The 24,264-nt window shown below is 40.5% G+C and overlaps 1 protein-coding gene across 5 annotated transcripts in view; it reads right to left on the reverse strand.

Moving 5' to 3' along the window:
• Positions 1-24,264, reverse strand: part of CHD1L (chromodomain helicase DNA binding protein 1 like) — a 71,179-nt gene that overhangs the window by 6,973 nt on the left and 39,942 nt on the right. For 4 of the 5 annotated variants that reach the window (XR_005834022.1, XM_040626841.1, XM_040626842.1 and 1 more), the window contains 9 exons: positions 23,965-24,075; positions 20,466-20,580; positions 19,694-19,847; positions 17,633-17,798; positions 13,308-13,456; positions 11,881-12,044; positions 11,133-11,338; positions 10,022-10,120; positions 684-754 (listed from right to left, as the gene is read on the reverse strand). Coding sequence is in view for 3 of the 5 variants with exons in the window: in XM_040626841.1 (XP_040482775.1) it covers positions 684-754; positions 10,022-10,120; positions 11,133-11,338; positions 11,881-12,044; positions 13,308-13,456; positions 17,633-17,798; positions 19,694-19,847; positions 20,466-20,580; positions 23,965-24,075 (1,235 nt within the window). In the remaining 2 variants the exon portion in view is untranslated. The remainder of the gene's footprint in view (positions 1-683; positions 755-10,021; positions 10,121-11,132; positions 11,339-11,880; positions 12,045-13,307; positions 13,457-17,632; positions 17,799-19,693; positions 19,848-20,465; positions 20,581-23,964; positions 24,076-24,264) is intronic. The other variant, XR_005834023.1, reaches the window with a different exon arrangement.

Here is a 24,264-nt window from a genome sequence, read left to right on the forward strand (position 1 = left end):
GTGCCCCCAAAGGAGAATGTTAATACAGGTAGAGAAAATATGGCTCGGCTCCTCTCTTCTGCTTATGGCTGGCTACTAAACACAACCTTTTACACAACTTTTCACATAGTAAACAATGAAACACTTGGAGTTTTGAGTCATGTTTTCTTATTCAGTGTTTCCTGAGCATTTCCTATGAGCTGGTACTGTGTGAGGTGTCCTCTCATATTCAAATGTGACTGTGTGTGGAGACAGGGCCTTTTAAAGAAGCAAGTAAGTTAAAATGAGGCCACTAGGGTGGTGCCTCATCCAGTCTGACTGCTGTGCTTACAGGAAGAAATTTGGACATAGACTGAGACACCAGGGATGTGCACACAGAGAGGACAGACCATGTGAGGAAACACACAGGTGGCCACCGCTAAGCCAAGGAGAGAGGCCTCAGAGGAAATCAGCCCTGCCGGCACCTTAATCTTGGACCGGTAGCCTCCAGAACGGTGGAGAAATTCATCTGTTTTCTAAGCCACCTAGTTGGTAGTGTTTTATAACAAACTATAGAAATGATCCCTCAAAGTACAGTGCTGGTGGTGGTTTATTACGGCAGCCCTTGCAACTAACACGCTGACAGAGAGGCCAGCAGAAACAGGAGAGGTTTTAAAAGGTGAGGTGAGCCAAAATTTAGTTCTGATAAGAGATGTGTTACTTACCAAATCTTGCCCTTCATTTCTTGACTCTTTATCATCAATAGGAAATAAAAGGACACCTCCCAAATTCAAGTCTGAGGTAAAGTAAAAAAGCAACAGACGGAACATGAGGTTCACTCTGGACTGAGACCCCCAAGAGGGACTCTTGTGACTGCCCTGGACTCCCTTCCTTTTCGGCCAATCAGGTTACAATCTCACTTTTTCTCACTCTCTGAGCTTCAGTCACTGCCTTAGCAGGTACTCACATGATACACTCCTGAGGGGTTTTTTTGCTCAAAAACTTTCATTTCTTTAAATGTTTTATTGTGGTAAAATATAACTAACATAAAATTTACCATCGTAGTAACCATTTTTAAGCGCACAGCTCAGTAGTGTCAAGTACCTTCATACTGCTATGCAATCAATCTCCACAACTCTCTTTACCTCGCAAAACTGACACTCCGTACTCATTAAACTTCTTCTCCCCATCTCCCCTGCAACCACCACTCTTACTTTCTACCTCTGTGAATCTACTGGAGTTACTTCATCTAAGCGGAATCACACGATACTTGTCCATGACTGGCTTATTTTACTTGGCCTAATGTCCTCAGGAGTCATCCATGTTGTAGCATGTGTGAGAATTTCCTGGTTTCCAAGGCTGAATAATAGCTCACTGTAGAATATATACCGTACTGTTTATCTATTCATCCAGCAGCAGATACTTGGGTTGTTTCCACCTTTAGGCCATTGTGAATAATGAAACACGGGTGTACAAATATCTGTTTGAGTCCCTGACTGCAGTTCTTACAAGAGGGATTGCTGAATCATACGGTAATTTTATTCTTAATGTTTTCAGGAAACACCGAACTGTTTTCCATAGCAGTTATGTCATTTTACATTCCCACCATCAATGCACAAGTGTTCTAATTTCTCCACATCCTCACAAACACTTTTTATTGTCTATTTTTTTATGGAGCTGTAACTGACATATAACACTGTGTAAGTTTATGGTATACAAAATACTGATTTACACATTTATACTGCAATACCATTGCCATTGTAGCATGAGCTAACATCTTAGTCACATCCCATAACTGTCACTCCTTCTAGTGGTGGGAACAATTATGACCTAGTCTCTTAGCAATTTCAAGGTTTACAATAAAGTTCTATTGTCTGTAGTCCCTGCACTGTGTATTAGACCTCTAGGACTTATTTAACTACTAAGTGCAAGTATGTACCCTCAAACGTTATCTCTACTATTTCCACCACTCCCAGCCCCTGGTAACCACCATTTCATTCTGGTATTTTTTAGTTTTAAATTTCACATACAAGGGACAGGTGTGTGTGTATACATCTTTATCCATTCGTTGACTGACACTTAAGTTGTTTCCATATCTTGGCTATTGTGAATAATGCAAAAATCAACATGGGAGTGCAGATATCTCCTTGATAACCTGTTTTCACGTCCTTTGAATATATACCCAAAAGTGGGCTTGCCAGATATGATAGCTCTAATTGCAATTTTTTGAGGAATCTCTATACTGTTTTCCATAGTGACTGCACCAGTTTGCATTCCCACCAATTGTGCATGATGGTTCCCTTTTCTCCACATCCTCATCAATACTTAATGTCTTCTTGATGATAGCCATTCTGACAGGTGTGAGGTCATATTTCATTGTATTTTTGATATTCATTTCCCCGATAATTACTGATGTTGAGCATCTTTTCATGTTCCGTTGTCCCAGAAACCGGTACCAGTTTCTGTACATCTTCTTTGGGAAAATATCTATTTGGTTCCTCTGTTCACTTTTCAATCAGACTGGTTTTTTTTTTTTTTTTTCTGCTGAGTTGTCCAAGTTTTTTATCAATGTTGAAGTAACCCCTTATCCAATATACGGTTTTCAAATATTCTCTTCCTTTCTGTAGGTTGCCTTTCCATTTTATTGTTTGTTTTAAAGTGCAGAAGCTTTTAAGTTTGATGTAGCCCCACTTATTGATTTTCTTCCTTAAAATTACTTTCTGCCAAGGCCAATCTCAAGGAACTTCTTCCCTCGGTTTTCTTCTAGGAGTTTTATGGTATCAGGTCTTATGTTTAAGTCTTTGATCCATTCTGAGATAATTTTTGTGAGTGGAGCAAGGTAGGGGTCCCAATTTCATTTTCCTGCATGTGGCTATTTAGTTTTCCCAACACCATTTGCTGAAATGACTACATTTTCCCTATTGGATGTTCTTGGCTCCCTTATCAAATATCAGTTGGCAATGTATGTAGAGGTTTAATTTTGGGGTCTGTATTCTGTTCCATTGATCTACGTGTCTATTTTTATGCTGGTACCATACCATTTTAATTATTATCACTTTGTCGTATAGTTTGAAATCAGGAAGTGTGATGCCTTCTTTGTTCTTCTTTCTAGTGACTAATTTGGTTATTCAAGGTCTTTTTTGGTTTCATTCAAATTTTAGGATTCTAATGTAGAAAATGCTATTGGAACTTTTATAGGGATTGCATTAGAGCAGAGATGGCTTTGTGTAGCATGAGCACTTTAATGATATTTCACAATCACTGATCAGAAGAGTTAATATCTTTTCAATTATTTATGTCTTCTTCAATTTCTTTAAACAAGTCTTGTATTTTTCATTGTCTAAATCTTTTTTCTTCCTTGGTTAAGTTAATTCTTAGATATTTTATTGTGTTTGATGTTAATGGTGAATGGCATTTCATTTCTTTTTCAGATGTTTCGTTGCTAATGCATAGAGAAGGCACTGATTTCTGTGTGTTGATTTTAGATCCTGCAACTTACTGAATACATTGATTACATCCAATAGTTCTTTTTCCAATTGATTAAATCCAATATATTGAGAATTTGGGGTTTTCAATATATAAGATCACATCTGCAAATAATAACAACTTTACTTTTTCCTCTCTGATTTGGATGCCTTTTAATTTGTCTTGCCTGATTGCTCTAGCTAGGACTGCCATTATTATGTTAAATAAGAATGAGGAGTATAGACAGGCACCCCAATCTTGTTCCTGGTTTTAGAAGGAAAGCTTTTGATTTTTCTCTGTTGAGTACAATGTTAACCGTGGGTAACATATATGGCTATTATGTTGATGTATGTTCCCCCTATACTTATTCTGTGGAGTGTTTTTATCATGAAAGGATGTTGTGTTTTGTCAAATGCTTTTACTGCATCTGTTGAGATGTTTAATGATTTTTGGCTTTCATTCTACTGATGTGGTGTATCACATTTGATTTGCACATGAGGAACTATCCCTGCATCCCAAGTGGCCATGCTGTGTCATCCTTTTAAAGAGTTCTTAAGCTTGGTTTGCTAATATTTTTTTGAGAATTCTCGCATCGATATTCATCAGGATATTGGTCTACAGTGTCCTTTTCTTATAGTGTCCTTACCTGACTAATCATGGTAATAACGGCCTCGCAGAATGAGTCTGAAAGTGTTCCCTCCTCTTCAATTTTTCTGGAAGACTGAGAAGGGTTGGCGCTAACTCTTCTTGAAGTTTGGTAAAACTTGTCCAAGAAGGCATCTGGTTCTGGGAGGTTTTTAAAACCTGAGTCAATCTCCTCACTCATAATCAGTCTGTTCAGGCTTTATATATCTTCAGTCTTAGTAGGTTGTATGACTATGAAATTTATCCACTTCTTCTAGATTATCTAGTTTGTTGGTGTAAAATTGTTCAATAGTGGTGACTTATGATCTTAATGTTTTTCTGCAGTGTCAGCTGTAATTTCTCCTCTTTCATTTCTGACTTTGAGTCTTCTTTTTTCTTACTCTTGCTAAAGGTTTATCATTTTTATATTTTCAAAAAACCAGCTCTTAGAGTCACTGATCTTCTCTATTGATTTTTCTGGTCTCTAATTTTATTTCAGATCTGATCTTTATTTCCTTCCTTCTGCTAACTTTGGGCTTACTTTGATCTTCTTTTTCTAGTTTCTTGAGGTATAAAGTTAGGCTGTTTATTTGAAATATCATTTCTTAACACATGCATTTATTGCTATCGACTGCCCTGTCGGAAGTGCTTTCGCAGCATCCGTGTTTGATATTTTGTTTTCCAACTGTTTCAAGATAGTCTTTGGTCTGCCTTTTGATTTCTTCTTTGATTCACTCATTGTCCAGGAGTGTGCTGTTTAGTTTCCACATATTTGGAGATTTCCTAACTTTCCTCATTAAAAATTTCTAGTTTCACACATTGCAGTTGGAAAAGATACTTGGTATGATTTCAGTCTTATTTTGCTATGACTTGTTTTGTGCTCTATCGTATGATCTATTCCTGACAATGTTCCATGTGTAATTGAGAAAAATGTGTATTCTACTGCTGTTGGATGAAATTTTCTATAGATACCTATTAGGTCAATTGGATGTACTATTTGGTCCAAGTCTATCTCCTTGTTGCTTTTCCCTCTGGATGATCTGTGCATTGTTGAAAGTGATATATCGCTATTATACTATTATTGCATTGTTGTCTATTTCTCCCTCCATATCTGTTAGTATTTAATATATTTAGGTGCTCTGATGTTGGGTGCATATATACTATCATTATACCTTCTTGATGCATTGATCCCTTTATCATTATATAATGACTTTGTCTCTTACTATCATTTTGGTCTAAAGTCTACTTTGTCTGATGTAAGGATGGCTACCCCCACTTTCTTCCGTTCCCACCTGCACAGAGTGTCTTTCTTCATCCCTTCACTTTGAGTCTATGTGTGTTTTTAAGGCTCAAGTTAGTCTCCTGTAGGCAGCAAATAGCTGTGTCCTGTTGTTTATTTTTTTCCATCAGCCACTCTGTGCCTTTTGCTTGGTGGATTCAATCCATTTACATTTAGAGTAATTAATTTATGTAAGTCCTTACTAATGTCACATTACTCACTGCTTTCTGGCTGCTCTGTACTTCCACTGTTTCTTTTTCCCTCTGTTCCTGCCTACCTTCATAAAGTGGTTATTTTCTGTGGTGGTATGCTACATTCCCCTTTGTCTCTTGTGGATCTGCTCTAGGTTTTTGTTATGTTGTTACCATAAAACATCTTACAGGTAAAACAGTCCATCTTAAGCTGACAGCAACTTATGTTCAATCACCTATTAAGGCTCTCCCTTTTATCCCTTTTTACCTTTTTATATTCTGTATTCATTAATGGTTCTTTTTTACTATTCTTTTCCTTTAACCTTTATACTGGAGTTGAGTGTTAAAGCACCATCCTAATATAGATTACAGTTACCTAACTCTATTTTTCACCTTTACTAGTGTGTTGTGTTCCATGTTTTCATGTTACTGATCAGTATCTTTTCATTTCAGCTTAAAGAACTCCTTTCAGCATCTTGCACACAGGTAGGTCTATTGTAGTGAACTCCCTTAGCTTTTGTCGGGAATATCTTATCTGCAAGATAACTTGGCCAGATACGCTGTCCTTAGTTGGCAGTCTTTAGACACTGAATCTTTCATTCCACTCCCTCCTGGCTTGTAGTTTCTGCTGAGAAATCTGCTGTCGGCCTAATGAAGGTCCTTTTTAGGTTATGTTCTCTCCCCCCTGGCTTTTTTTAAGATTCTTTATCATTAATTTTTCAGTTTCATTATAATGTGTCTTGGGGAAGGTCTTTCTGCATTGAATAATGGGGTGATCTATTAGCTTTGTGGACTTATACGTCCCAGTCTTTCCCCAGGTTTGGGCAGTTCTCAGCTATCATTTCTTTAAATAAACTCTGCCCCCTTCTCCCTCTCTTCCTTTTCTCGAAGCCTGATTATTCTGAGATTTGTCTTACTCTGATAGTTGTCTTTTAGATCCAATCCCATAGCTCATATACTTTCTTCACTCCTATTTAATCTCTATTCTTTCATCTCTTCTGTGTTATTTCAAAATTCCTATCCTCCAAGTCATTTATTCTTTCTTCCATCTGGTCTGCCCTGCTCAGCTGCTCTCTATTGTAGTCTTCACCTCATTCATCAAATTCTTCAGCTCCAGAACTTGTTTGCTTCTCTTTTACAGAACAGAACTCATTTTGTTCATATGTTTTATTCCTGATTTCAATGAATTGCCTTTGAGTGTTCTTGTAACTCACTGAATTTATTCATAACTGCTATTCTGAATTCTTTATCAGTTAGATTGCAATATTCTGTGCCTTTGAGCTTGGTTGCTGGAGAACTGTCATTTTCTTTCTGTGATGCCATATTTCCTTGATTTTTCACATTCCTCGTAGTTATGCACTGCTGCTTTTGCATTTGAAGTAACAGATACCTCCTTAACTCTGTGCTCACTGCTTTCAGCAGATGGTTTTATGTTCTGTGGTATTGTTACTGAGTTATTCCTTGTGTTTATGAGGTATACCTGCTCCACTCTTCTTGCTCTTTCTTAGGGCCAAAATTTTAAGCCTTTGTGTCATCTCTGGATGTTACAATTCACCAAGCTGCCTATTGGAAATAGCATTCTAGAAGAACTATATATAGCTCAGGATTGTGTTTTTTTTTTTACTTGACCAATGACCATGGCCTGTTCTGAGCGTGCTCTCTGTCTACCAGAGCTCGCTTTCACAGACACACTTGGGAGCTGCACAAAGAGCCGGCAGCAGAGTCATAGGAAGTGTGGGTTTAGCACTCAGTGTTTTGCGGGAGCCTGTGGATGAACTTCCTGTTGAGCATAAACCCTCTGACACCATTTGAAATTCGGATCTGCCTGCTCCCAGTCACAGAACTCCCACCTTAGTACTCTGGGTGCTGGCAAAGAAAAATGGGTTTCTCTAGCTGTGTTCCATCTGACTGGGACAGCTAGGAGCTTACTTACCACTTTCCTTTCCCCCCACAGGAGAGGTCACTTCCACCAAATACATCAGTCCATTCAGTGTTTCCTTGGGGGAGAGGCAGCGGCAGGAGAGTTACTCTTACCACCTCCACTGTGACCAACTCCTTTTTTTTTTTTTTCTCTTTTTTTCCTTCTCCAATGGTATGCTGGAGTCTTCCTACAGGAAGGCTGGATCTTTGCAAGTTCTGTCTCATGCATGAGTACCTGTCCGGTCAGCACTCATCCAATTTTTCCCTGACAGAGGTAAGAGGGGTCTAGGCAGTTGTGCTGGCTCTGTAGCCTGTATGGCGGTTTGTCTGTCTCTTATGGGTGGCAGTGGTGGGTAAGCCTCCTCTCTGGTCCTTCGGAGTAAGGTGCTAGGTCCCAAAAGACCCACCAACATGCTTTCGTTTGTGTATGGATGTCTAATTCATCGATTAAAAAGGGTAAAGGAGGAATGTCTTCTACTGCCAATGTTGGTGATGTCACCCTCTTCACTTCTGAATTTTTATGATCTCCCAGTTCCATGTCCCTTATGTAGTACCTACATAGTACTCCTGCAGTATTGGAGAGTGAATGCAAACCCAGATCATCTGCGGATGGGTAGGGGAGAGCATTATGAACTTGAAATTCCTTCAGAAGTCTTCTGTTCATTTTAAACCACTCAAATATTGCACTCTACTCTATCTGCATCTATTTGTACATTTTCCTAACTCATCCAAATCAAATCAAACTAATGCTCTAGAAAAACGTGCTAAAATAATATGGTTTTACATACTTCAGTTTGAACCTTTCCTCTCAGTCCATCCTACACACCCCAATCTTTTAAGTTATTCTAAAATAGAGGCTCTGTTAGGCCACCTTCTATTTAAAGTCCCAAATGACTAGCCATTACCCACTGGATAAGGTCCTGCTTAGAATGGCATCTCCCTGGACAAGCCACATGCGGTCTTCTATAATGTGGTCCAAATCCCTCTCTTTAAAATCAAACTCTCCTCTCTTCCTCAGCCTCAACCCTCTACTCTGGCCTGCCTGGCCTACACACTATTCCCTAAACACATTCACTGTGTAACTGCCTGGGTCATTCAACACCCTGTACTGGGAATGACGAGTTGTGGGAATATCAAAAAGTATGAGACACAGTCAGGGATCGTCATCCATTTCTCTCTCCACTCACTTAAATTCAACCCATCTTTCCCGGCCCAAGATTACTTTCACTGCCTCCATGAAGCTCTCCCTGGTAATTCTAGCCCACACTTTCACCTACCCTGCTCTACCCTATTTCAGTTCTTCTTCAGAAGAGTACACACTCTCAACCCTATTTCCTTACCAACCACTTACGCCTTAACTCTGTGCAACCAAGCTTTAGTCTTCACACTCTCCTCAAAGTACTCCAAAGTCATGCAAATCCAATGGCCTTTTCCCAGTTCTCATCCTCACTTTGGTGCCTGACAATGCAGTCCACTTCTTGACACCCTCTCCTCCTTTATACTTCAAAATATTACATTCTCAAGGTTCTCTTAGCTCACAATTCCTTCTGTCTCACCTTCTTGCTGCTGTTCCTAAGTGGAGGTGTCTTCCATGTTCTGTTCTCTGCCCTCTCATTTCCCTGTCCTGCCTCCCTCACAGTTTCAAACAAGGATCTAAACAGGCATTCCTCAGTCTTCATTTCTGACATCTCCTGAATTCTCTGCTTTTCCAACTGTCCAATCAATATCTAGATGTCAGTTATTTTAACCTTTAAACCTTTCTATCAGTAACCTATTTTAGTAGAAAGAGTATTCCTCCTAAGTCTTTATATCCCTTTCCACCCTAAAGAACTAGGCAGAAGAATCAGGGAAAACTAATCTCTAAAGAATCTGAAGGGCCCTTCTCTATTGAACAAGGTCCCTTGGCCTCTCAAATCCCCAGAAAATAATGACGGTAATAATTTTACTCCTCTTGCTGCTCTGTGATTTCTGCACGTTAAAGAAGGAGCCTTTCTCCTTCTCCATGCCAAGGGAGGATACTTCCAGACTTCCAAGTTCCTCTGGCCCCAAGCACCTTTACTTCTGTCTCCAGGGAGGGCTGTATCTCAGCCTATGCTAACCTCATAATACAACCTTCTCCTCTTCAACACCGAACCCCAGCTCTTATTAGCACTTTAATGGCAGGTCTGATTTCTTTTGCACAGGTCTCTGACATTTTCAAGAAATATTCCCTTATGAAGAGGGGGTGAGTTGGTCGCAGAGGAGTTTGTAAACAACGAAATGCTCTTCATGCCAATACTTAAACATGCACAGAGGGATTGATATTTATCAGAATACTTGCCTATCCACTATCCTCATTATAGTCCCATGAGGTAGGTGGAATAAGTATTAATCAGAAATTACAGATGAGATAATAGGCACAGGGAGGGTAAAGGACTGCCTCAAAGTCACATAACTAGCTAAGTGATGACAAAACTAGCTAATGAGACCCCAACTAGCTCTCCCAACTCCTTAACTAGTGCTTCATAACCCATGTGATACCTGCCCCAAGTTTCCTCTACTCTTGTATTCCATCCCTACCCGTTTTCTCTACTTTGCTTCTTACCTTTCATTTTCCCAGCCAGCTCATATATTTTTCTTGGCTCAGCAGATCGTGTTTCCAAAGCTGTGAATAAACCACCTCTGCCCCAGCGACCAGAGTCATCTGAAAGAAGAAAAAAAAATTTCATTTATAGAAGGCAAAGTCCAGTCCATAATTCAAAAACACAAAGGTATGCCAGATTTGTAGAAGGATGATTTTTCAAAGAAACACCTATGTAGCCTCCCAGGAACATCACAGGTTGGACTTCTCATATGTTTAGGTTTTATGGAATATACATGGCTATCATAATAGGAAAGGTGGAGAGTAGGTGTAACATACAGCTAAAGCACTGGTAATTCAACAGCATACAGCTCCCATTTCACAGGTAAGGAAGAAAAAAGGTTAAATGACTTATTTGAGCTACTACTAACATAGCTGGTTAGTACCTTCTATTTACAGTCATTCGCTCATTCTACAAATATTTGTTAGCATGTATTACATGTCAGACACTGCTCTAGGTACTACTGTTACAGCAGTGGACAACAACAACAAAATGAATCCCTGCTCCCATTAAACTTATTTTCTAGTGCAATGAGACAACCATATAAACAAATACATTCATAATACGTCAGGGTGGTGATATGTATTAATAAAGTAAACTAAGGTAGGAAAGGAGTAGAGAATAAAAGAAGCATGGAGGTGGGGTCTGTTTTACATGAGGCACTCAGGGGAGACCTCTCTGAGATGCAGACATTTGACCAATGCTTACTGTGGTTATCTGTGGAAAGAGGGTTCCAGGCAGAGGAAGTAAAAAGTGCAAAGATCATGGAAGCAGGGGGAATATCCTTGCAGTTTTGCTTTTCCTCAAAAGATTTGTCTTATATATACTGACTCCTTTCACCCTCTTAAAAAACTTGTGCAGAGAATAGGGAATTATTCAATTATATGCAACCAGGTAAATGAGAGCACCAAGAGTCAAATCTATGTCTCTGGATTCTAAAATTTGCCCTTTTTTGACCACAAGACCACATCGGCCCATCAATCATCCCTAGGTTAGGCTTCTGCCTCCTCCTCCCCAGTTCTTGGCATCATAAAGAACAAGGTACCCACCCTTGGCCAGTACCACTTCTCCTACCTACACAGTGCACGATGATAGCATCCTCTGCCCCAGCCTGTGGGTGGGTGACATCACCACTAACATACTTGATGGCAGTTGAATATGGATCTTCATAATCCAGCTGGGCAGAGCTCTCATCTTCCCTGTCCTCTAGGTCCTCTGGTTCACTCTCCTCGGAAGGCAGGCAGAAGGACTGGTAATTGTTGGACTCCCACCAGGCCATCCTTCAACAGGCCAGAGAGAAAAGGAAATTAACCTGGCCTATCACAATTTCCCTTGGAGCGCACTTCATCCTGCTATTCACAAAGAGCAAGGGCCCAGTGGAAATGCAATTAGACACTCACCCTGACTGCAGTTTTCTGCCTATTTGTAAATCAACAAGAAGTCTTACTGATTAGCCTAGCGGCCTCCTGACTATACTTCAATAATGAGCAGCCATCACTGGATGTCCCTGTTTTTAAGAACAAGATTAAGATACTGTTCAAGTGAACTACTCTTTGTCAGACAGCGACAATAAAATCTTAACATTTTCTCCCTTCAACTGAATGAGTCTACCTTAGGCACTCAAGACTTTTACAAAAGTACACTGTTAGGGTTAAAGTTCAATCTTTAAAAAAATATTCTATTACCAGAAGAAGCTACCAGTTTTATAGAAGTTTTCTGCAATTTTAAAATGTTTAACTGTGGATTCAGTTTACAGTACTGATTCCTTTAAATGTGACCCTTATCATCTTTATGATAATACAGTCAAATAATACACACATACTTTTTCTCATGTTCTGCTTCTTCCTTTTTCCTCTTCTTCTCCTCCATTAGTCTCTTTCTCTTGGCTGCTGCTTCTTGTCTCTTCTTCCTTCTGTTCTCCAGTTCCTCTGGGCTCAGAATCTGCTTCCTTTTGGTAGACCCCTCCGCAAGGCCTGGGAGGAGAACCTGTAGGAAGAACAAGATCTATAACCAGGAAGGTTGGGGGCTGCCTATCCTTCATGAGTTTCATTCATCCCTAAAACACATCTTGTGTGAAAGCAACATGCTTAATATTTCACAAAACTGCATCTCCCTGCCCCCTTGTGTGGTGGGAAGTGGTGGCAAGACACTTCAATTTACTGTCCACATTACACATCTCACTGGCCCAGTGATCAGGATATTGTGCTCTAAGCTCAACCAAAGCACTGGCATGGTTGGTACAGCAGTATATCATTTGATTGATTTCAACAGGACCAGGTACTTCAGAAAAGTAACTTTTTTTTTTTATAGAAAGCATGCATACCTTGCAAGAGGCCATTTTTAGGCTTAACCTTTTTTTTTTTTTAATTTTTTAAGAAGATTTTATTTATTTATTTGAGAGAGCGAGAGAGAGCATGAGCAGGGGCTAAGGGAGGGCAGAGACAGAGGAAGAAGCAGACTCCTCTGCTGAGCAGGGAGCCCGATGCAGGGCTCGATCCCAGGACCCTGGGATCATGACCTGAGCTGAAGGCAGATGCTTAACCGACTGAACCACCCAGGGGCCCCAGTTTAACCATTTTTAAAGGAAATCCTCCTATAACGTATTATATAATTCTTTTTCAGAGTATTTCAACATCAAGATTATCTTAATGATAGCTAGCATTTAATGAGCACATACTAAATGCCAAATACCAAGGACATTACTACATACATCGTTCATGACTGCCACACTCTCTTAATGACACAGGGTCAAATTATTGGGAGCAGGGTGTGGTATTTTGGTGATCCCTTCTGGGATGGCTAAGATGGATAGGGCTGCTTTCACCTGCATTAAATGGTAAAACACACTCTTCCTGTTAATGTTATTTATGCCAACTTTTACACGGTTTCTATACTAGAGTACAGTTAATTATACTTACATTCCAACAAATATTTACATGCTTATTTCTCAATAAATCACTCCCAGCATCATTTTTTATTCTTAGTATGCAAATTTGGGAGAATTTATTTTTTTTTTTTAAAGATTTTATTTATTTATTTTGACAGAGATAGAGACAGCCAGCGAGAGAGAGAACACAAGCAGGGGGGAGTGGGAGAGGAAGAAGCAGGCTCAAAGCGGAGGAGCCTGATGTGGGGCTCGATCCCATAACGCCGGGATCACACCCTGAGCCGAAGGCAGACGCTCAACCGCTGTGCCACCCAGGCGCCCCTGGGAGAATTTATTCTTTTACGTAAATTAATAGTCCTTACACTGCTTTTATTTCGGAGTAACCGGCCCTCTTGCGAAGTTTTCTCCAAAAGGGTTTTCTGCAGGTTCACCAGTTGCTCAAATGATTTTCTATCTTCTTTACTAGGCTCCTTGGAATAATCTTTACCTTCAAATAAGTACATATGGTTTTCTAAGAACATAAAACACAAAAGAGAAATGTCAGATACCAGAGAAAAACGGATTAATTCTATTCAAAGCAATCAGGGCAAAGAAGAGAACAGTTTGTATTCTAAATGGGCTAAGACTAGCTTGTGATAAGGGGTACTGATTTTGGATCTCACTAACATTGACAGGTGAGGATCTCACACATTTACTATTTAAAGGAGAGGGCGTGGCTGATGTCCTTTGGTCCATCTCTAGCTGGTCTGCAGGTCTCTGCTGGATACCTCCACCCTGCTGAATCTTGGGATCACTCATCACTAATTCCACACTGCTCTTCAGCATAGGTCTCACTGATATTAAGATCACTTAATGAAAGATAACTGAGAATATAATTTTTTTATTCTGCCCATGCTTAATACTCAACTCTTTGCCCCCCTTTTCTGTAGTATTAAAGGAACAAGTGGCAAATCTATGAGAAAATGGAGAATCACAAAAACAATTCCTGAGATTTACAATATTCTCTTCAGATCTCATGACGTATCTTTATGAGCCTCCGCACAATCCTGGTATAACTAACCCTGCTGAAGAAAAGGAGAAATGAGGCTCAGACAGGGATTAAGGGACTCCCCAGTTCTCACTGCTAATAAATGAAGAAGGCAGAATTTTGACTAAAAAGCCAGCATGCTCTTTTCAGGGCATTCCTGTGTCTGCAGAAGGATCGAGAGTGAACAGGCCAGCAAATACTAATTATAGTAATAACAATAATGACAATAGTGTAATCTTGATAGTATTTTATGCTATTGGAACACTTTCACATCTATTATCACATTTAATTTTTCAACTATTTAAAAGACTAAAGCAGACATTAGGGGCGCCTGGGTGGCACAGCGGTTAAGCATCTGCCTTCGGCTCAGGGCGTGATCCCGGCGTTATGGGATCGAGCCCCACGTCGGGCTCCTCCGCTATGAGCCTGCTTCTTCCTCTCCCACTCCCCCTGCTTGTGTTCCCTCTCTCGCTGGCTGTCTCTATCTCTGTCAAATAAATAAATAAATCTTTAAAAAAAAATAAAGCAGACATTAACAGCAACATTTTACAGGTGAGGACACAAAAGCTGAAAGGTTGGGTGATGTGCCAAGATCATGAATCCGTGATAAAGAGAAGTCACAAGAAGCCAAGACCAGCAACCACAGAAAGGTGAGATAATGATTCTAAAGTGAAGCATATTTAATAGCACATACTCCCAAAGAATGTATTTTCACAGCACTATGAAATCAGCTTTAAGTATGTTTTCTCTAGAGAGTATGAAAGCAAAACATTTTCATTCTCAAGAGATCAATTGCTTCACACTTGTACCCAAATCCAACCAGCTGTAATTCTAATTGGCATTTGCTAATTAAATCAGCAGGGGGCTTTCAATGAGGTGCTCTATCAACAAGTGGAAAAAAAAAGAGCTGAGAAGTGTCAAATATGATCAACATATGTAGCTTCATATTGCATGCAATTCTCAACTTACAAACATGCTTTTGAAAAAACCCTGGCATTCCAGATAAAGCAACCCTGGTTTTTTTACTTGCTTTTGATTGGAATTGCTTTAACTACCGGTCTTTCATATTCATTTATATTATTTTTAATAGTGCTCCCTGTCCTCACTCTGCAGCCAGGAGGAGGCTGGAGACCACAGGCCTAGACCCTCATCTACATCCTGCTAGTAGAACCATCTACCACAGAGTGAACATGTACTCGCTGAACAAAGACAAGATTCCAAATTTTAATATAAGTAGGAAATCTTTTCTGGCAGCTGCAGTGACTGAGGAATATAATTATCTTTCCGGAAAACAGCAAAATTTTATTTTGTTCTAATAACATTAGGAAACTAACCTGAAATTAATCTAGATGGGTGCAGAAATGGGTACGGTCTTCAGTATTTCACGTAATCCAAGTATAACTGCAAAATAGGGTCATATGCACCCATTTCTTCTCCCACCTAAAACCACTAAATGGCAGTAAACGGATTTTGAAAAGATATGAGACGATAGTGGATGGAAAGTTCAATAATTTGGAAAACGTAAAGTGGCTGAAGCAATGAAAAGATTAAGAAAAACAATAGAAGCCAAACACAGGTGCCTAGTCAAGCGATGATTATGAGAATACAGACCCTGTCAATCCTTCAAAGGACGTACAAGGACAAGGTGCTGGAGAGTGGGGGATCTGAGAGAAATTGTGTACACCAAGTAACAGGAGCACCGTGAACCCTTGTCGCCCACTGTCTCTTCAATTTGAGCAAACAGGTTTATTCCAACCCAAGAAAGATACTAAAGGATTCATCTCTGGAGAAACTAGTTGCCCAATGAAAAGACTTCAAATGCAGACATCTGGGAAGGTCTCCTCAATGCAGAAGCCAGCTCCCCAATCAGTAATGCTGGAATAAAGACAAGGAGACCATATACCTGCTTGGCTTTGAGCTGTCAGCTTGGGCACTTCACTGGCACATTTCAGTGAACAGTGTTTACAGACAGCCAGAGGACAGCAGCTATTTCAAGAACACTCAAGACAAAAGCAAGAGATTCCAAAACAAATTTTGAAAAAAAGCAGCAAAAGCAGCAATGTGAGGAAAGAGAAAAAATGCAGGGGGCTAAGTCCTGCATCAGGTTCCCTCCTCAGCAGGGAGTCTGCTTCTCCCTCTGCCCCTCCCCCTGCTCGTGCTTTCTCTCTCTCTCTCTTTCTCTAACAAATAAAATCTTTAAAAAAAAATAAAAGCGATAATAAATGTGTCAAGGGAGGACATTATCATATGTAAAACGAAAACAGGATGAGATTAAAACCAAGAATAAGAAAAAGTACTTGAAGAATAAAAATGGGACGCTAATATTAAGATATTTAAAAGATAAAATATAACAAAAGTCAAAGAGCTGTGTCCTATAGAATAATACTAACTGTCTAAATTCCAATCTCTCCATATAGCCTATAAAACCACCCCTAATCCACGTCTACTATAAAACGAGGAGTCAGAGAGTATTACAAACTTCCATTTGCAGGTAAGTAGAGAAGTAAACATCCAAACACCAACAGAGCCAGCTCCCAAGCCCACACTAGACAGTGAGGCAGAGACCGGCAGTGTTGGACACAGCCCCCTGAAGAACACCACACCCTACATGCAAAAATAATAAAGACAAGTCTCCAACTCGGTAGATCAGAGCATGGGCTACTGAGGAATTGAAAGGAAGGGACCAGCAATTGCAGCCAGCAATTTGGGAAGGCACTGCTTTTGGAGGAGAAAGAGACAGCCTTTGGCAGTTTTGTGGCAGAAAAAGGAAGCAAGTAATGGAAATTGGGAATCCTACAGAAACAAGAGAATCACAAAACCAGAAGTCATGCCAACCCCACTCCTACCAAAAAAGAAGCTACACGTCTGTGTATGTGTGGAATAAGGTACTCTTGAATTAAGTTTAGAGTAAGGCTCTCAAACCTCACCCTGTCCACACTGAATCCCTGCTGCCACTGGTACACAAAAAAAAAATAAGTATAAGACAGCAGGGAATATCCTTACAAAGCTACTATGTGAAAAAACACTTCAAGTCAGAAATTCAAATACTCAGAACTGAAATGTACAAAAAAGACAAATGCTGACCAAATTCAGAAAAGACAAAATCCTCCCATAATCAACATGTATTGTTTCACTAAAAAATTAGCAGTACCTACACCTTATGAGGTATGGTGAAGATTAAATGAAAAAAACAGGTATAAAGCACATGATGCAGGACACACTTTTGATCAAGCACAGAATAAATGTTCAGCTGATGTAAAAAACAAATCATTCTAATATTCAGAAAAGGAATATATTGAGAAAAGGAAAATGTGGAGGACACCATACAAAGGACAGTGGGATTCACTAATGAAGGAGAAAATGCTTGCAACCAAGGCAGAAATAGAAGAAATTAAAATCTTTGAGATACTACTACAAGCATTAATATCGCTGAGCAGGTTCAAAGTTCAGCTACAAAGGAATAGTCAGACAATTTCCAGTCAGTCTAGGAAGAGTTCTTGGACCAAGGAAGTCTTAAACAGTGTGCCCAAGATAAGAACAGGGCTGGGCCAGAAAAAGATGCCCCGTGGAGCACTATCCAGGACTTTCTATGGGGACCAATTTCACTCATGTGTGACTCGGGCGGCTGCACCATTTGCTCTACTCTCACCCCCAACTTACTGCCTTCTTCCTGCTCCTTGACTCCTCCTTCTATTGTAGGCAAGGAATCAGAGATCCACTGGCCATCTTTTGTTTCTCCCAGGATCGTCTCCAGGTCTATCTCATCCACGGTGCTCCCCTCAGATGACAGCAGTTTATCCAAACCGAATTTGAGTATCTCACTCAACTTGAATGGAGAGAATGAAAAAGTCCAGTTAGTTCTCATGAAAACAAGCATTGGGATGTCAGTGATTCTGCTACATGGCTTAAGCACCCAAGGCAATCCCTTCCCTGTTAGTCAGCCATTCTTCTCTCCCCATGATGATGATACCAATAGATCCACTTAGTAGTCGGATGACAGCCAAGCAGAGAGGTGATAAATACTGGATCAGTGATGTTGACTTTGACAATTACCCATAACAACAAGAAAAATTAGCCAATTTTTTTCCAAAGAACAGTAATATCCTCCACTATCTATAGCACTTCTCAGAGTCCTTCTCACAGGCACTTCCAGTAGCCACATGAGAAATCAGAGACCCAGTTAGCTTCTCTCCCAGTGACAAATTTGGAAGGAAAAGGCTACACTGGGTACTTTCCCTCTACCTTTAACTGTCTTCTTTCCTTAGGCAATCTGGTTTCCTACCACAGCGCTCTATGGAAACACCTTCGCAAAGACCAGTATCAACTGATAGCCAGAACTGAAGGCCATTTCTCAATTCTAATCTTCCTGGATATTCCTCTTGCACTGCCCTATCCTGTTTCTCTTCCCTTACCTCAAATACATCCTTAGCCTATTCCCTAGGGATACAGAAACCACCCAAACAGTTGAAATAATTTCCCTGGCTTTAGCTTCCTACTTCCAGCTTTGCAACTCCTTAAGCACTAACTCTCTGAGATTCCAAATCAAGACAGACTCATATCTTGGCTTCTAGTTCGTATTTTACCCTTTTAGATTGGGTCAGTTATCTCTAGATGGTCTAGTATTTGTGAGCCAAATACTGTTGGGAATGTAAACTGTTCCCAACACCAGCTGTTTGAGAGGGCTCTATCAGACACCTTGCCCAGCTCAAGGACACCAGGTTACATCCTGGCTCTAAAATCTGCTTTCTCTCTTCCCCATCCAGACTACACTAATTATCTCTTTGGTTGTCAAAAACAAAGGTGACAACCCAATGCCCTTGTCTCAGATGAAAGCAGTTTGTTCGTTATTTGTTTTAAAATAATCCAGTAATAAAAGATGTGGTTGTGGTTTATTAAATTTAAGAGGTATAAGATTCTCAAGTCCTGAAAGAGGGAAGTAGGTTCATTATCCTACAGTGAGGCAGATGCAGTGAACGTTTATTAAATGCTTACTATGTGCTATTATCTGAAGTGCTAGTCTCTATTTCAGTGAATATGATCCCTGGGCCAAAATGGAAGAACATTATAATACATTATAATGTGGGTTCTAATTTTAACCTAGGAGCTACTACAGAATAACTCAAAGCCCTCTTCAAGAAGAGAAAACCTTCAAGTCAGCATCTGTTTCCTATCCAATATTCCCATCTTCAAGCACTGTACTCTTTCATCCATTTTTCCTAAAGCATAATTTTGAATTCCTGATCATCTCATTTACCCTCCTGTGACTATGAAGGTCACTCACTGATCAAAGGGTCTGGGGTTAGATGAGGTACGGGATTAATCATCATTTATTATGCTGAGTTCTTTATCTAATTTTTTAAACAGTCCTCTGAGGTAACTTGCAGTATTCTCATTTTTTGAAATGCAAACAGAGTACATCTGAGAGGTGAAGATATCTGCTCAAGCTACACAGTCACTAAGTGACAAGGCTTGGATCCGAATTCAAGTGAGGGGGATCTAAAGCCCATCCTCGTTATTCTACATTCTGCTACCTTCATATATCAAATTCACTTCCAGCACTTGCTTGCATGCAGTAGATACCATGCAGGTATCTCTGGCCAGGGAACACATGTGTAGCTGGGGAGAGTGGGCGTTAATGCCAGTTCTCTGTGTTTACTTTCTCACCCACGAGAAAGTACTGACAATATGACATATTCTTAAGGGAAGAACAACGTATTATACCTGGAGGTCAGCATCAGCTGCAGGTTTCTGGGTCCCCAGAGTAAAATGGCCTCTCTCTATGATTGTGTTGGTAAGCTGCAGTTTGGAGGCTGCTTTCCTACAGACTATTTCCTCCACGGTGTCTCGGCCAATCAGCCGAATAACTTTAACAGACCTGTACAGAGTCAAAGGAGAGGAGTGTGCTGTGAGGGTCTGCACAGATGAACACAAGCATGCAAGGCGGATATACCTAAAAGGAAACAAACCCAAAATGCCACGTTCAGGGTACTAACGGGAGACTGTGCTATGTGGACCTGCACATTTGTTAGAACTGACCTCACAGAAGCTTTCCAAGACAGTCAAGGAAGGGATGAGAAGGGGGCCATAAACTAGGGTTTCTGATGGGAACAGAGGAGGGAAACCTCTGGTAGATCTCGATTATCTTCTGGTCAAAGGGTAAGGTCCATCTTTTTAGCTTAACTCCACAACTCTGTAAGTTCATTTTTTAAACTGAATTAGACCTTAACTCAGGAAAGAGGAGTTAAATAACTTCTAAAGGTTCCTTCTAGTCTTTTCAGGGTTTGATTGGGCCTTTTAACGAAGCAGATCTGGAATGAGAATGTGTGCTGGCCCGCAGCCTTTAAGGAGTCAGCAGCAAAACTGGGCTAAAACCCCGTGCTCTCTGGGCCTCCTGTATGGGGCGTCACAGGACCAGCTTCTTCACTTTCCTTTCCCACCCAGAACTGCCGAGGAGCCCGGGATGTGGAAGGACGCTGGTGTTGAAATCTCTCACTTGTTCTGGCCAATCCGGTGAGCCCTGGCAGCTGCCTGCAAGTCATTCTGAGGATTGAAATCACTGTCGACAAAAATAACAGTATCTGCAGCCGTTAAGTTCATGCCAACTCCTCCTGAAAACAATGCAAAAGGAACATGATCGGCAGCATGCTGGCTAGACACAAGGCTACAGTGGTATGATTGGTAAATTAAGATCAGTCAAAACAACTGGCCTCACCCTTCAAACCGACACTCCATCCCCAACTCCAGGACCTTGGAGTGGTTAACAGCGCTACCCAGGCTCATATTGCCTGACTTGGGAAAATTTAACTACCGAAAGTAAGAGAATGAGAGGAGCGGGACCAAGAAGCCAAAGTGCGTGCTTAAGTTAGTGCCAGGAAGGCGTTTTAAAGGGTTTGATTGGTTTGTTTAGAATAGTCTGCGTAAGAGGATGCACGCTCTCTCAAAAGAACAGTTTTAAATATGCAAGAGATCTTCTGCTGTGGGTGCTGTTAAGAGAGGAGTTAACATCCATCGCAGGTTACAACTAAGGTAGCAAGATCCCTGATACGGGCTAATGAGAACAGAGGATGACATTTATTTATTACACTCCTAAGCAGAGCAGGAAACTACCTCCTTCTGACAGGAGAAAACGTGAGAAAGTCTTTTCTGTATTTGTTTCCACATTAATCAAAGAGAAGGTAACAAAATCAACCACAGGACAAGAACACTCCACAGGACAACTTTCTGATCCTTCTTCAGCATTGTAGGAAAAGGGCTGAGGAGGCTCTTTGGATGATGAGAATTAATTAAGAGGACCATGAAAGCAAATTACAGCCTTGTCTTTGATTAATGTGGAAACAAGTACAAAAGGGACTCCCTCTTGCCAGGGTCGTTACAGCTCATTGCTGAGACAAGCGAGCCTGAAAGGGCTTGTTCCAAGAGGCTGAATTAAGGACTGACTTTTGAAATGGGCTACTGATCTAAGCTGGCTCTCAAGACGAGTCAGGCAGGAATATTCTAATTAAAGACTTCATATAAAATTAAAGTTGGAATAAAGAGATAATAAAGACTGATTACTGAGAGATGCTAAATTATACCTGATAACAACGTCAGCTACACTTGTGCTGTGCTTACTACGTGCCAGGCACTGTTCTAAGCACTTTACATATATCGACTTCTTTAAACCTCACAACAACCTTATGAGTAGATTATTATTATTATTCGCATTTTATAGATAAAAGAACAGAGAAGCCAAGGGACTTACTAGAGATCACACAGCTAGAAAATGAAAGAGCCAGGGGTCAGTTCCACAAGGTCTGTCTGGCTCCAGAGCTTTTGCTTTCACCCACTACACCATTATTCTCTCCCAGACACTTATTTCATTAAAGTGCACTCCATAAAAATTATCATCTTCTTCTTGGGTTAATGTTGTCTCAGTTCAGCTCTTACTCATTACGGAGTGATGTTTTACAATAAGCTATTCTCCAGTCTTGTCTGGGGTCTATCATGAGCTATCACTGCCACCTGGTGGCAATATGCTTCAATCACAGAAATACTTGAAAGTTGGATGGAAACCTGTTAAATGAAAATGATAATACTACTATTCTGCAGCTAAAAAGTGACTGGAAACATGACCATTAGTGTTTGGAAAAGGCTCATGTCCAGGACTGCTTCAGCTCTTAAAAGATTACCCTGTGTTGGCTAATTCTGAGTATTCCAAGGGGCTGACTCTCTTCCTAATTTTAGACCTTTCAAACATAATGCTACTCTTCTGAATATGAAGATGATGAAATCGGTAATGCATAAATAGAGCTGTTTTCCAACACTGAAGATGCATTTGCCCTGATCCTTCCAGTGTCTCCTAAACCATCCCTGAGACAACAGAGGACGTGAATAAATGGCTGATTCAGGGTGTAGTCTATGATAATGGAAGCAAGTGAAGCCAAATGAATCAGGTTATACCTTTAAAATACAGAGATGAGACACACACAGGTGAACAATCTCCTTATGGTCAAGAATTCTACCTAACACATCTTTTATGTACCCTTACAGTACAAAACACTTAATAAATACTTTCTAAGATGAAACTTTCTCTTTATAAAAATAGTGATTTCCCTTAATAGAGGACAGGAATCCCTTTAGTGTCCCTGCATCTATTCTATCAAGTTTAGGTCTACAGGGTGCCTGGGTGGCTCAGTCAGTTAAGCGTCTGCCTTCGGCTCAGGTCATGATCCCAGGGTCCTCAGATGGAGCCCCACATCGGGCTCCCTGCTCAGCAGGGAGTCTGTTTCCCTCTCCCTCTGCTCCTCCACCCCACTAGTACTCTCTTGCTCACTCTCTCTCAAATAAATAAAAATCTAAAAAAAAAAAAAGATTAGGTCTACAAAAAATAAGATAACAAAACTAAGATTCCAGGGGCGCCTGGGTAGCGCAGTCGTTAAAACGTCTGCCTTCGGCTCAGGGCGTGATCCTGGCGTACCGGGATCGAGTCCCACATCAGGCTCCTCTGCTATGAGCCTGCTTCTTCCTCTCCCACTCCCCCTGCTGTGTTCCCTCTCTCACTGGCTGTCTCTGTCAAATAAATAAATAAAATCTTTAAAAAAAAAAAAAAAAAACAAACTAAGATTCTAGAAGTTCAAAACTTGGGGCGCCTGGGTGGCACAGCGGTTAAGCGTCTGCCTTCGGCTCAGGGCGTGATCCCGGCGTGATGGGATCAAGCCCCACATCAGGCTCTTCTGCTATGAGCCTGCTTCTTCCTCTCCCACTCCCTCTGCTTGTGTTCCCTCTCTCGCTGGCTGTCTCTATCTCTGTCAAATAAGTAAATAAAATCTTTAAAAAAAAAAAAAAAAAAACTAATTTAAGGTCGGCTTGCTCCATGACATAAGAATAATTTCATCTCCGAGAACTGATTTCAAACAACTAAGGCATCTATCTATGAAAGCAGTCTTTAACTGGTAAAGCACTATAAATATCACATAAAATATTTATGACTTAACTCACAAAGATAATGTTAAAAATAATTCTAAAGAGCTGGCAATTTCATAACAATCACAACTTTTTAAAAAAAGATTTTTATTAAGCTTTCACAGCACTATTCCAGAGCTACTTAAGGAAGAGGGATAACTAACAGGTTATCTTACTTCCCAAATTCACAGCTGGGAAGGAGGGTGTTCTCTACTGAATGTGAATAAAACCTTCCATGAAATTGCAGACATATTCCAGGACAAACCAGGTCAGTGGTCAAAGCAGATTAAAATTACCTTCCAACAAGCCCTAGTTTCAGCCTTACTTCTCTGAGCTGACAGCTTGGATAACTTGGACAGGAAAGAACCCCATGCTAGGAGTCCAGTACTTTGATTAACTTATGGCAACTCCCTCATTTCCCCTTTCTTATGTTCCTTGGTAATGACCTCACACCTTTCAGAGAATTAGGGAAAAACATATTAATGGTCGGGATATAACAGTACTGTATCTCCCCCTTATTTGTCTGCTTTCGTCAATACTTGTGCGCCTACCTGCTCTGGTACTCAGGAGAAAAATAAAAACAGGCTGCTGTCCGAAGTTCTTAATGGCCAGGTGTCTCTCTTCTCCTCTCACAGAACCATCCACACGCTCATAGCTGTACCCTTCACACAGAAAAAGAAAACAGAAATAGAAACCCTTTTCACATATTCCTTGGGGAATAAAACACTGTCAGCTCAAAACCAAATGCTAATTTTGTCCCATTTTGTATACAGGTATGCCTCTACTTAAAGCAACTTCCATGGGAAAAATCTAAATTTAGGTGACATTTCATTGTTTTACAAAAGAACGCA

The sequence above is a fragment of the Ursus maritimus genome, unplaced genomic scaffold (assembly GCF_017311325.1).
Source record: "Ursus maritimus isolate PB19 unplaced genomic scaffold, ASM1731132v1 scaffold_12, whole genome shotgun sequence".
NCBI classification, from domain to species: Eukaryota; Metazoa; Chordata; class Mammalia; order Carnivora; family Ursidae; genus Ursus; species Ursus maritimus.